The following is a 13598-nucleotide window of genomic DNA, read 5'->3' as shown; positions in this document are numbered from 1 at the left end:
GCGGGTAAGAAACCCGTGTAAATGATCTTCAAACATGAAGTCGATGTGTGGACGCAGAAGAAACAAATGAGCTGTGGGCGCCAACATCGGGGCCTCACATGCGGTGCAGGATACCGCCACAGCATCCAATCTCCCCATTACCTCAAATGGCAAATTCTCAGAAGTTTTCGATGGCAAGGGATGTCCCATGAACACAGGAGTCCGCCGGCCAGAGTCCCGCGAACGCCTCCAACACGGAAAACCACAGTAGACACCGTGGCGATACGAGAGGTCCCTCGCACAGCGTGAACGTCAGCACCGGAGAGGGGCGGATCTCCAAACAACCCTCCAGGGATCCACGAGGTTGTCAACGTCTCTGACCACGAACATGGATTCAGGTTCCTCCAACAATCCTCAACGGAAAAAAACACCATCCTTTGCCGCTTCCAAAGCACGCAATATGCCGTTCCCGGGCACAGTGTTCGTTCGGTCCCGACTCATCGACACCGATTGGCCGTGAAGGGTGTATGAACGACGGACCGCCGTGATTCCTTCCCGTCCTTCACGTATTCCCTTCTCCAAGCGCCGTGTTCAACACGAGGGCAAGGGGTAAAAAGAGAAATCCCAACTCTCAAATCCCATAACGCATACACCGGACTTTCCGAGAGACCAAAGCACTGCATACGCTACACAACACGACACGCACCTGCTTTTAGCAACGTTGAGAATCCCGGGAAACTTGCTCTTCCCACGAAATATCGTCATCATCCGTCCCTTCCCACGCCCCCTCCGAAAGAATTTCTGTACGAGACGGATTAACACTGACCACCCCGGGATCCGCACCTCCCCAACGTGAGGCAGAATGCTCGACTCGTCCAACACCTCCTGAGCGAGGTCGGGGCCAGGCGGATGTCGGCGGAGGCGAAATTGCTGACTGCGATGGGGGGCGGGATGGTGGGAACTCGGGCCAACTCGACTACTCCTTCAAACTTCGGCCGGAGGAAGAAGAGTAGCGGAGTGGGAAGGGAAGAAAAAAAACTACTGCCCAACGCATGAAAGGTCCGGGAGCCCACCCACGCACGACTTGCAAAACAGCCGGAGTTGCGAATCATGTGACGAGAGACAAGCGCGGCGAACCAGCCAACTGGAGTTTGCCCGAGAGAAGGAGACTTCCGGGAGTATTCGTAAGCTTTGGGGGACAGGGCGGAAAGACCAGACAATGCCTCGCCTGTCCCGCCCAGCTTTTTCCGTGTTGTTTGAGACCAATCCGAAGAGAGAAACGTTCCAAACTCTGTGAAGTTGGTTGCTGTTGTGTTAGTTTGGGAACACCAATTATCAAGTAACAAGTCACGATGCAAGAGGGAACTGGTATGTTTGTTTAGAACATAGAAAAATTTGATTCGATTATCCGACCGACCCGACCAACGCCAGAACAATGGTCTTTTGTTACAATTAGAAAAAATCGGGGGCCATTAGTGACAGTTGTGATGTACGCAGTATTACCGAAAGCGCGTCATCTAGTAAACCCCCTTTCCACCCCTTTGAACCTTTTCTTCTTCTTCTCTCTATGATGTGACGAAAAAGATGTGTTTTTTTGAACCCAAGTTTAAAAAAAAAAAAAAAAAGTAATTTGCAGAATGCTGTGGTTGGGAAAAAGACGCTCTTGCTGAAGTCATGTCTCTTTTTCGCACGCTCTTCTGACGCTGACTCTAATTTGCGAGATCATGCGGTTTAACCCTCCTCGACAACGGTGCGGTTGGCAATGTAGAACCTCTCGCCCTTGTCGTCCTTCTCGTGCTCGAGGGCGACCTTGCTCAGCTGAGTGAGGACGTTCTCGATCATGGTGTCGGTGACGCTGCGCTTCTTGCGGCCCATGTCGTTGAGGCTCTGCATGTTGGTCATGATGTAGTAGACCAGGGCCATGACGATGGTGACGGCGACGGAGTAGACGAAGACGACGCAGACGGTGACGAAGTCGGTGCGGCCGTTGTCGGACAGGAAGCGGTTGAGCGACGGCGGGGAGGCGGGCTCGCCGCGGCCGCCGGAGAACCAGCCGAAGACGCAGAAGAGGATGGCGAGGACGTCGACAGCGGCGATGGCGCCGATGAGCTGGAACGAGGGGAAGGTCTCGAAGCCGCGGGTGACGAAGATGAGCCAGTTCTGGGTCAGGGTGATCTCGAGGAAGAGGATCTCCTGGATGGAGCCGTACTCGTGGATGACACCGCCGTCGGTGAGGTACATGGTGCCGCGGAGGACCCAGGTACCGCCGGCGAGGAGGGCACCGAGGACGATGGAGATGATCCAGATCTTGGGCAGCTGCCACTCGACGGGGCGCTTCTCGAAGTGGGCATTGTCGTACTGTAGACATGTTAGATACTGAAAGGTAGTGTGAGAATGAGCAAAGTGAACTTACAGCAACGGCGATGGTGGCCAAATCGGCGAAGAGGGCGAGGAAGACAATGAGGTCGGCGCGAACAGTCTCGTTGATGATGATCATGGAGGAGACGAGGTAGATCTCAAGATGCAAGCAAAGAGCGATGCGGTACTGGATGTAGGCCTTCATGCGCTGGAAAATCTGGCGCGAGAGCTTGATAGCGGAGACAATGGTGGAGAGACCGGGAGCGAGGAAGACGATATCGGCGGCAGCCTGGGCAGCCTCGGTGGCACCCTCAACAGCAATACCGCAGTCAGACTTCTTCAGGGAGGGGGCATCGTTAACACCGTCACCAGTCATGGCAGTCAAGTGACCACGCTGCTGAAGCATCTCGACGACCTGGTACTTGTGCTCGGGGAAAACCTCGGCGAAACCATCGGCGCGCTCGCAAAGATCGTGGATGGAAGTGCCGGCCATGTCGGAGTGGAGGAGCTTGTCGGAGTTGTAGACCTTGGTGCCGAGCTGGAGCATGCGGCAGGTCTCGACAGCGATAGCGTGGGCGTCACCAGTAAGCATCTTGACCTGAAGACCGAGAGCCTGGGCCTCGAGAATGGTCTGGCCAGTGTCGGAACGAGGGGGGTCGAAGAGGGACAGCATGCCGAGCATCTCCCAGGGGCCATCCTCCTCCTTGACGGCGACGGCGAGCGAACGGAAACCACGGCGGGCGAACTCAGCGGCCTTCTCCTTGAAGAGAGCGGATTGCTCCTCGGTGCAGTCGGTGAGAGCGAGAACGGCCTTGGGGGCACCCTTGGCGCAGGTGTAGCGGACTCCACGGTGGGTGGCGATGGTGGTGATGCGCTTGGAGACGGGGTCGAAGGGAGTGAACTTCTCGGTCTTCCAGCCGTCGGCGATGAGCTCCTTAGCCTTGGGGTAGCGCTTGAGGGTGAGGACGGTGATCTTGTCGATGGGGTCGAGAGCCTTGATGTTGTGGGACGAAGCGAGAGCGGCGACGGCCATCATCCAGTTGATGTCAACACCCTCCATGACGAAAGGCTCGCGGACGGAAAGCTGGTTGGCAGTGAGGGTACCGGTCTTGTCAGAGCAGAGAATGTCGACACCAGCGAGGGACTCGATAGCGGTGAGCTTCTGGACGATAGCCTTCTCCTCGGCGAGGTAGGCGGCACCGACGGCGAGAGTGGTGGTGGTAACGCAGGGCAGACCGATGGGGACACCGATGATGAGGAGAATGAGAGCGTAGTGGAGCAGGTTGACGGAAGAGCCCTCCTCGGAGACCTCGATGTTGCGGTAGAAACCACCGACCCAGGAAGCGAGGATGAAGATGACGACGAGAACGAGGAGCGTAGTACCAATGGAGTCCATGACGGCCTTGAAGTGACCCTGGTCCTGGGCACCCTGAACGAGAGAGGCAGTCTTTCCGACGAAGGAAGCCTGGGCGCCGTGGGTGACGATACAGTAGGCCTTGCCGCGCTTGCAACCGGTGGTGTAGTAGACGGTGTCGGTCATGAACTTGTCGACGGCGAGAGACTCACCAGTCATGGCAGACTGGTCGACGGCGATGATGGCGTGACCGAGCTGGGGAGTTCCCTCCTCGCCGTCCTCGTCGAACTTCTCACGGTTGGGAGACATGACATCCTGGGCCTCGAGTTCGGCCTTGTAGGCGGAGTATCCGGCGGGGTTCTCATAGTCGCAAATCAGACGGGCATCGGCGGGGACGACGTGGCCTTCCTCAACGACGATCTGAAAAGTTCCGTGTTAGCCAAATTGACTTCGTCGCGAACCAGAACCGCGGGGCGCGGAAAGGCTGGTTGATGATGAGACGACTTACAATGTCACCGGGCACGAGCTCACGGGCGCGGATCTCCTCTTCTCTTCCCTGGCGAATGACAAGGGCCTTCATGGCGATGTCACCCTTCAAGCTGGCGACGACGTCGGCAGCCTGCTTCTCCTGGTACCAACCGACAGCGGCGTTGAGCAACAGAATTGCCACAATCAAACCGGCGTCGAGCCAATCTTGCAGAGCAAAGGCGAGGATGGCAGCAACCTCCATGACTGCATTGGACAATTAGCCTTTGGTCGGGTATGTTTCATGCAGTCATGCCAGGCTGTAAAAGTCGGGCGTGGCCACGGCGTCTTTGGGGAGTAGCTTACCATAGAGAATGGGACCACGGAAGAAACCAACGAACTTGAGGAACATGTTCTCCTTCTCGGTGGAGAGCTCGTTCCAGCCAGTGTATTTCCTGCGACGCTCGACTTCCATCGGGTCAAGACCGGTCTTCATGTCGGTGTTGAGCCAGTCGGCAGGCGTGACGAAGGCGCTCTGGCCGCTGCTACCGTCGGCCTTCTTCTTCCAGAACATCCATGAGGGGTGGCTTGCTGAGGCGCCAGACTCCTCGATCTCCTCAACTTCCGCATTGGGATCACGGTATGTGTCGATGTAGCGGACGAGACTGTTGCGGGTTGAGTTAGTGATGCTGCAGTCAAGGAGCCATTGGGTGGTGTAAGACGTACGACTTGTATTCTTCGTTAGAACCACTTTCACCCTGAGCACCCTCAACCCGGTTGTTCCTTTGGCGTTCCTGGAGGAAGTTGCCCGTTTCCAGGTCTTGGTCGTCCTCCTCGGTGCTGATGGCCGTAGGGTAGTGCTTGTTGCCACCCTTGCCGATTAGACCGGCCATTTTGAAGGGAGCCATGGTGACGAGGGATTACAGTCCAGCTGTAGCCAACACGAGCCAACTAGCCAACAAGAGTACGCAAGCAGGACAGGTCGAGATTGAGGGTAGGAGGGGTTCAAAGAAGGGGGGGAAGGAGTGACGGAAGGGTGAAGAGGTGAAAAGGCTGGGTTAGGAAGACATGAATCACGGTGGGAGGAAGGGCATAATATATTATCTGTCAAACGGCGAGGCCGGACGGGGTGAGTGGGTGAGGACTTCCGCGGATGCGCACAAAAAAAAGAAGAAGATGGGACCAAGGTATGCCGGGAAGGCAGACTGAGCATAACTCGCGGCAAGCACAGGACTGACGGCACACACACACACTCGCGTATGAGTGTGTATGTACACGAGTAGAGGCCAGCCCAGATGGAGGCAAGGCAAGGCGGCCAGACTCCAGCCAGAGACACGAGAGATACCGCGGCGGCGTGTGAGCAAGGGACCGGCGTGTAGCTGCGTACCCCGTCTTGCTCGGATCAACGCCAAGAAGTTGCAAGCATCAAAACAGATGCGGGTGAGGGAAAACTCCACACACTGTGACCGGGCGACATCGATGCTATTTCGAGCAATCAGCGACGACGGAACAGCAGCACAGTGAGCAGCAGCAGCAGCAGTGGGAGTAGCAGCCACCAGCAGCAAGCAGTACGTATAGACAGAACGGCAGAAGATGGGACGGTGTGAAGGGTGAGAGAGACAGAGCAGGACTGCGTACAAGGTAGCGGTCCCTTTCACAGTACGAGCTTCGTGCCATCCACCACGGCAGAAGAGAGGAACCGCCGGGCAAGGAAGAGCGAGGTAAAGGCGAGGCAAGGCAAGGCAAGGCAAGGCAAGGCAAGCAATAGCCGACCTGCTTCTTTGGAAGAGATGGCCAATTCTAGCGCAAATTTGCCAGGCCCCATTAGACGGGCCGACCTATCAAGACAGAGACAACTCGCTGTCTCATCTGCCAGGATGTGAGGGTGCGGTCCTGACAACAAGGGGAAGCCAGCTTGAGTCGTGCGTTTCGAGGAAGAACTCTGAAGTGACTTGACGATGTGCGGGAAGAGAGCGTGGAGTTGTGGGTAGTGTGTTGGTCTCTGAGTACGGGAAATAAAATGCCTCAGTGGTAGTATGAGTGTACCTTGAACGGGTAAGGGCCCTTTCAAGTCAATGAAAGAAACAGTGGGAGGAGCCTGGAGCCGAGCCTGGAGCCAGCCAGCAAGCCGGCCGGCCCAGCAATAGCGAGAGAGCGAGAGAGGAGGAGACCAGGCATATGGAGTACGGTATGGGAGAGTATGGAGAAGAAAAAAAAGAGGAGGACTTGACACAGACACAACTCCGAGATTTCGTCGAACAAGTGTGGTATTGGATCCGTACCTCGACACGGGCCAACCCCCCGCGCAAGTGGTCGTTGAAAAGAACAAAAAGACTCCAGTCTTTCATCGAGAGTCCCCATTTGTTGCTACGAAGAAGACTACGTACTAGGCCAGGTTGAGCGCGGACCCGGACACACCCCCCTGGTCAAGGACATGTTCCGTGGAGAGAAGAGACGTTTGACCATCTGGGACCTGGTCCCCTCCACCCATGGCGGCCCCCCCCCCCCCCCCTGGCCCCTTCTACCCTCCCACTCCCTCGTCCGGCCCCTTGGACGCGACAGTTTCAGCTCCGAAACCCACGTCACGTGACGCTTATCTTGGTGCAGAATTGATGGACCACTCACTTTTGACTAGTCACTACTGCCTACCTATGGAGTGTCCGTCCAGTGGGTACGTACTGTTTCTGCGGTGGATATGGAGGCGTTCAGCAGAATGGAGACAGACAATGGGGGCAATGGAGACATGGATATGCATCTCGCTGCTGCATCTGCATCCATCTGCACTTGCAGGCATGCACTGCACATCTCATGTCCGTACAACTTCCGCCGCCAGCAGGCCTGCTTGCTGCCAGTACAGTGCCCGTCCGCACGTATCAACTCGGAAGGATGCACACCAGGATCTCCTCTCCTCAGCAGAGGGAAAAAAACAGAGCCTCTGCTGCCAAGCCCTGAATTGTCATGTCCACGTCTTGCCGTAGAACGCGGCCACACATCCTCTTGGCCCTGAGAGGCGTGCCAAGAAATGCTCAACCCCGGAATAGAGCGCGGCGGCGAAAAAGAAGAGACACTTATCCAGTGTCTCACTCGAGAGGTGTCGTCTGCCATCTACCGCGTCTCGACGTCAAACTATACGGCCATGTCCCGCGTCACACAAGTCAAGACAAGGTCGTCGGTATAGATAGCAACAGTCCATGGCCATGCAGGGTTGCAGCAGGAAGCCCGAGCTCATCGCCAAGTCTTTCCTTGGAAACACTCCTGCCTCTCACTCAGTCTTTTCTGAGCGTCTTTTTGCGGTCGACGATCTGCCTGGGTCTTGGCAGAGGCTATCGAACTGTACAGCCCGTAACTCTCTGATGCTGCTGAAGCCTGATGCTGCTGCTGCAGCCACTGTCACTGCCACTCTCCCACTGACTGCCGTCGTTTCTCGCTAGGCCCGTAGTCATGTTTAACCCAAAATTCCTTAAACAACCCCGGGCAGAAACCTGCCAAGCCCTTTCCCCGGCCAAGCCAAAACCCATCTCGGATCAAGTGCGACTGCATCGTCAAACGGTTGGGTTTCCTGGAATAGCAAAGCAGCAGAGCATATCGGCAATTCTAGCTCCAACGGCTGGCTTCTCCTCGTCCATCGATGCCCCATTCAAAATCGCCAATATGGGGGAGGAGCGCCTTGGATTCCTTGAAGGTCCCCCGGGACGATGCCCGGTGTTCGGGGATTAGACGGGGGGGGGGGGGGGGGCACTGAATCAGCTCGTTGAGAAACCGAGGAAACCTCCGCGATGTGCAAAGCGGGCCAAGAAAGCAAGGCAGACTGCCAGCACTTGCGATTCTGTCATCGATCACTTCAGCTCGCGCTCGCCGCAGTAGCGTAATTCATGCATTGTTGGGGAAATTTCAACTAAGAAACTCATGTAAATGATTGAATGACTGATGGTTGATCAAGTGCCACATGGTCTATGCCCTTTACAGGTCGTCATGTTCATCATCCCGCCTTGTCACTTTTTTTTTCTTTTTTTTTTCTTGGTTGTGTCCATTGGGGGTGTGTGGAAGCGCCGTACCGCAACTCGGCACGGAGAAGCGGGCATGGAAGTCGGAGGCGAGATTTGACGATGGATGATGGATGAAGGCTGTTTGGGTGCTTGGGGAGTGGCGAGCGAGCGAGTGAGCGAGCAAGCAAGCAACGACAACGATTAGTGGACAGCGGGCAGCATATCGGCCGGGCCGTTCACGGCGTACACCGTGTCAACGGCCACCTTGAACGGAACAAATTGTGCATCTAGTCAGTGAAAAAAAGTGAAAAGAGACCGACCGACGAGAAAGACGCCGACGTGGCATATGCGCGGGTTTGGCGAGCGTCATCTCGGCGCCGCGACACGAGCACACCTCTGCTCTGCAAGGGCTCCGTTGGGTGATCCTGCAAATCTGTCGTAATTGAACCACCATAAGAAAGTCGCGCTCACTCCGCCATGCACAACTTGGCACAGTGAGAAAAGGCGAGATAGCGCGGCGGGAGCGACGACGGCGACTCGAGGCGGACTCGACTCAGGGCACAAGGAAGCTGGCATCGTAGGGGAAGCCGTTCGCGCTGCATTGCTGGGCTTCATGGACGGCGCCAAGGTAATGCCTGTCACGATAAGGGAGCGGCAGGCCGAAAAGAGAAAGGGAGCTCCTGGGCCAGAGCTAACGAGGAGGGTCCTTGCTGTGGACAGGCCCCCTGCAGAGCCCCAGGGAACCCACCACGATCCCCATCAATCCCCCCCTCGATCGAGCAGGGGGGCATGGAGCTTTCAGTGCCGTGGGGTTGACGTGCTGCGAGTAGCGCGCAGGCTAAGGGTTATGGATGGATGGAATGGGTGGGTGGGCATACATACGGGTTCTGCATGTAGTGTATGTTTCCTGAGCAGCCAGTCAGGATCCTGCCATTTCGTCCGACCTCGCAGCGGGAGAAGAAGTGAGGCAGAGACAGGCAGACAGAGTTGAGGGCTGTGAAGAGATTTGATGTGCTGGACCTGCATGCTATCTGAGTTGGAGGGTGGGAGAGTTGGCGGTGGTCGTCATGGCTTTGAGGCGCGGACGTTGGAAGTTGGGAGGATACGATACAGATGATGTGTGTGCGTCTGTGGTGCATGTTTCTTTTTTTCTTTCTCTGTTTCTCTTTTCCTGCACAGGAGGAGTGCGAGAGGATGAGCCACGGGCTGAGCACGACAAGTCTTACGTCTGAGTTGTGAGTTGTACAGCCAATCTTTGCCAGAGTCGGTATCAGAGGACACGACACGGGAGAACAGACACGATGACAGCCCGGACGAGCTTCAGCCAAGGCCAGGGCCAAGAGAGACAGACAGTCGGGGATTCGCCCCAAGGCGAACCTGGAACAAGCAATCCCATCCATCCATTGTTCGGTGAAAGTCCCGCAGACTCGGTGCAGGAGCCGTGTGGGCGGCGTGGGATGGGCCAAAGACGGGGGTTCGGTGGGAAAAAAGAAGGGAACGCGCGAGCAAACACGGCAATTTTGCGGACCTGCAAAATGCTTGCCTCTGCCTGCCTGCCAATGCCATGGAACTCATAGAGTAGTAGCATGCCTGTCTTTTTTTTTTTTTTTTTGCGTCGCGTCGTTTGAACGGTTCTGTTGGGGCGCGAAGTGTCGATGTCTTACAGGGATGAGCCACGCATTGTCGGTACTTGTTGGTTCTTCAAGTCTTCAATTTTTTTCTCTTCATGTCCTCTCACTGCGACTGCGACTGCGACTGCGTTGCGTTGCGTTGCGTTGCGTTGCGTGGGATTGTCTTGGTCGAGTTGAAACAGTGGGAGAGATCAAACAACCAGGGAAGTGAAGAGACGAATGGGGGCCATCGTCCAGGGATGGTAGAAGCTTTTGGACAAGACCGACCCTCGCGTCGCACGACTGGGATGTCTTCGGAAACAACCGCTTGGCGCGCGAGATCCGTGATCGCTGTTGGATTGAAGATGATGTTGCTGCGTGTGAGTGAGCGAGTGAGTGGACTGTGATCCGTACTGTGTGCTGAGTGTGAGTGAGCTTGCTTGGTGGTGCGTGCGTTGAGTGAGTGCATGCTGCGGCTTGAACATAAAAGAAATGAAATAAAAAAAAAAACATAAAAAAATTATTCATGATCGCTGCTAGCTCGGTGTAGGATTAGGGAAATTTCTTTCCATCATCCAGCGCGAATCGCTGGATTATTTTACCGAGGCTGGGGAGGCATGTGTTGGATCTATACCCGTGACTATCCCCGTCCCCCGTCTTTCCGTGTATTGGCAGCATCTCAATCTCGCTCTCGTGCTCTCCCGCCCCTCGCATCGTGGGTTCGCGCCTCCATCGCCCTCGTGAGCGCTGAGCCCTCTCTCACAAAAGCGAGATAAGCAAGCCGCTTCTTCTCCGCCCCAGGCTGTCGTCGGCCGTCCCATCTCAAAGGGGCCCCCAAGTGAGGTTTAGCCCGGGGGCTTTCGCCATTGGGGAGCCCTTTCCTCGCCAGGGGAAATCGGGAAATGACATGGAATCTGGCATTGAATCCCGCTCCGACGAGCCTCGGAAAGCATATCGCCAATGGGGCTTCACGTCATTGTCATTACCGGGAAAGCAGAGTTGGCCCAGCGTTGAAGTAAAAAGTGGCACCTTGGCACCGCTTTGCGAGAGAGAGCACGCAGAGACAGCAGGTTGTCATTACGCGGTATCCCGCCCGCTTTCCAAGCCCAGCAGAAGAAAGGCGGTACAGCCTCGATTGGGCCAAGGCCGGTCTCCGTAGGTCTCCAAAGAGTCAAATTGATGGTGGGGGATCGGAGAGAAAGAGGGAATTCGGCTGGCTGGCCTGCAAGTGCTGCTGCAGCTGCTGCAAGGGCAGCTCACATCTCACAATTACGCAACTGCTAGTCCTCCTCCTCCTCCAACTTGCTGCTGCTGTTGCACCTGCATGGGGGGTTTGGCTCGTTGGAACTTGGGGTATCATTGGGAAGTGCAGGGCATCGAGGCTTAGCTTTCTTGGCTTCCCAATGTCCCATTCCTCCCACACGTCCCAAGCATCGGTCAGAGTTGCATCCGCGTACCGGTGGGTGTACTGTGTAGTGTGTGCACAAATAAATGTGTGTCGTGAAAGACGCCGTGGTGGATGGTGGTCATCTCACCCTCACGCGCCTATCGTGAACCGTCATCATCATCGGCAAAGCATCCACGTCCACGGGCCATATGGCCCATGCCCTTATCGTCATTCCTGAAGCCAATTGCCCTGTCGAATCCCTCCCACCGTGGCCCCTCCCCCCCTTTCCCCTCGATGGCGGACAGCAAGAAGACGAGGCTGCACGCGTGGGGACCTGCCGAGGCTTACTCTGACTGATAAGTTACCTAAAGCAAAGCTTCAACGGGGGACGGGGACGGACGACGACAGTGGCACAGTGGCACCCGGGCTGGGGTTGAGATTCAGATGGGTCCCTGGGAAATTTCTTCGGTCGTTGGTTCAGGTTGAGCAAAAAGTCTTAGTCCTTTTCCCTCTCATGTCCCGCCCGTCCAGTCCCCATTTACCAAATGGTCCCGCCGCCGCGGCCGCGCGCGCGATAAGACGCGCAGTAAAGACTCCATTCAGACACATAGAGTTACCTCACACGTCTTGCCTAAACCCTTAACCCGACAACGGGGTGTGGTCACTGTGGTGGTGGTGGTGGTCGAGGTGGATGGGAAAGGGGAGAGGGAGGAGCGGGATCATCATCAGCAGCAGCAACAACCTTTGGCTCTGCAGCGAACGCCAACGCACGGCGGATACTCGCGAGACGGGTTGGCAGTGCACTGTCACTCGGGTGTCCATCACCACCATCACCGCTACGTACTCAGCACCGTTGCGCGTTCAAAAAGTTGGGTTGTCAATTGCAGCGCCAAGAGAAGCGCCATCCCGCGAAGCCTGAGTAACGACAGACACACAGCCAATGCGTGTCCGTCAAACCAACAGCGACACTCGGCACTTGTGCCTTAGCCACAGTTGAAACGCAAGCTCTTTGTTGTCAGCCCAAGACAAGACATAACAAGGTGCGCATCCCGCAGAGCCAAGAACGACTACGCCACGTCAAACGCCAGCGCCAACCACCAACCACAGGAGTCAAAACGGCCGCCCGTCTCTCGCACCATCGAGTGTCACGTCAAGTCAAACCAGCAGTGCGGGTGCGCCCGTGGACATGATGCCCGCCCTAGTACAGCCGACGTCTGCAGATCGGCCACTAAACGCGATGGCGTTTCCAGTGCCTGTGCCTGTGCCTGGCCTGGCTGCTTCTAGGGGCCTGCCGCCGCAACGCCACGCCAGCCCGTCACGGAGAAAAGGCGGCGAGATACCTCAGGGAAGAGACACGGGTGCTGTCGCGTGTGAGCGAGACAAGAGGAGAGACAGACACACGGCCGTCGTCGCCGCCTTAGTGCCGTGTCAAACCTGTCGTTCCTTCTGTCTGGTCTCGCCCGTCATCCATGATCCTGCCGCTGCGGCCCCGTCCCGTCTCCGTCGTCGTCGTCAATCCGTCAATCCGTCAATCAAGAGCGGTCAAAGAGACAAGACGACACATACAGGCATCACACGCACGCTGCTACGTCGCGTTTCTCCATCAAAGATCAAGCTTCGCCCAGCCCAGGCTGCCCAGCACACGCAGTGGTGATACATGGTCGTCTAATAGTGCGCATCGCGTTACCGTCGCAGTCGCAGCCGCGAGGACGACGTCGTTCACTTGTCGTTTGGGACCAGACCAAGCAACCCAAGAAACCCCCCGGGTCCTGTTCCTGTTCCTGCATGTCAGGGTTGCACCGAGCAGCTGTGCGGCGTCAAACGGTGCAACCCTCCACGTTCCCTCCCACGCCGGGCCCCTCCTCTCCTGGCACAGTGACACCTCGAAAGCAGCCAAAAACCGCCCACCCCTCCATCGAGTCCCCTCGTCCAAACAGAACGAAAGGCCCGACCGCTTGTGGTAAGGGCCATTGGACGGCGGTTGGCAAGATCGGCTTCGACGTGGTAGCGCTACAATCTATCGTATCGAAGAGTATCCGTGCCCGTCCCATCCATCAAGCAGCAGCCAGCGTAGTACCGACTAGCAAGCAAGCCTCCTGTGCCAAAAAAGACCTCAAATCCATCAGAGACAGACAAATCAGAAGCGCAGACGGGAGACGTGTTCTGGAGCTTGCCTCAGCTGCTGGTCTGCCGACGGTTCAGCTGAATTTCCGTCTTCTAATTTTATGCTAACGGAAATGCACGAGAGAAACGAATACCGCGTGTGTGTGCTCGCTGCGTTGCATTTCCCTGCCTGTCAAAACAATTGCGTGAACAGCTTCACTCTGACTGAAACGGGAGAGCTCGCCGAGCCTTGGAGGGGGGCCTTTGCCATTTTCCAATTTTGGGGCTTGGGGGACCTGGGTCTGAAGCTTCTTTTTCTCTTCCTCACCAATCACGTCGAGTCGCGCGCCTCTTTT

The 13598-nt window shown here is 56.4% G+C and overlaps 1 protein-coding gene across 1 annotated transcript; it reads right to left on the bottom strand.

Moving 5' to 3' along the window:
- Positions 1-1710: 1710 nt before the first annotated feature.
- On the bottom strand, positions 1711-5064 carry pma-1-1 (Plasma membrane ATPase; the record flags this gene model as incomplete). The annotated part of the gene is made up of 5 exons (XM_037322217.1): positions 1711-2337; positions 2393-4111; positions 4200-4423; positions 4523-4821; positions 4883-5064. The coding sequence occupies 5 exons, from the start codon at positions 5062-5064 to the stop codon at positions 1711-1713; spliced, it is 3051 nt and encodes a 1016-aa protein (XP_037179739.1).
- Between the last annotated feature and the right edge of the window lie 8534 nt (positions 5065-13598).

The sequence above is a fragment of the Colletotrichum aenigma genome (assembly GCF_013390185.1).
Source record: "Colletotrichum aenigma strain Cg56 chromosome Unknown KSG_Cg56_contig04, whole genome shotgun sequence".
Lineage (NCBI taxonomy): Eukaryota > Fungi > Ascomycota > Sordariomycetes > Glomerellales > Glomerellaceae > Colletotrichum > Colletotrichum aenigma.
The sequence above is the reverse complement of the archived record's forward strand: the minus strand, read 5'-3'. Positions and strand labels throughout refer to the sequence as shown.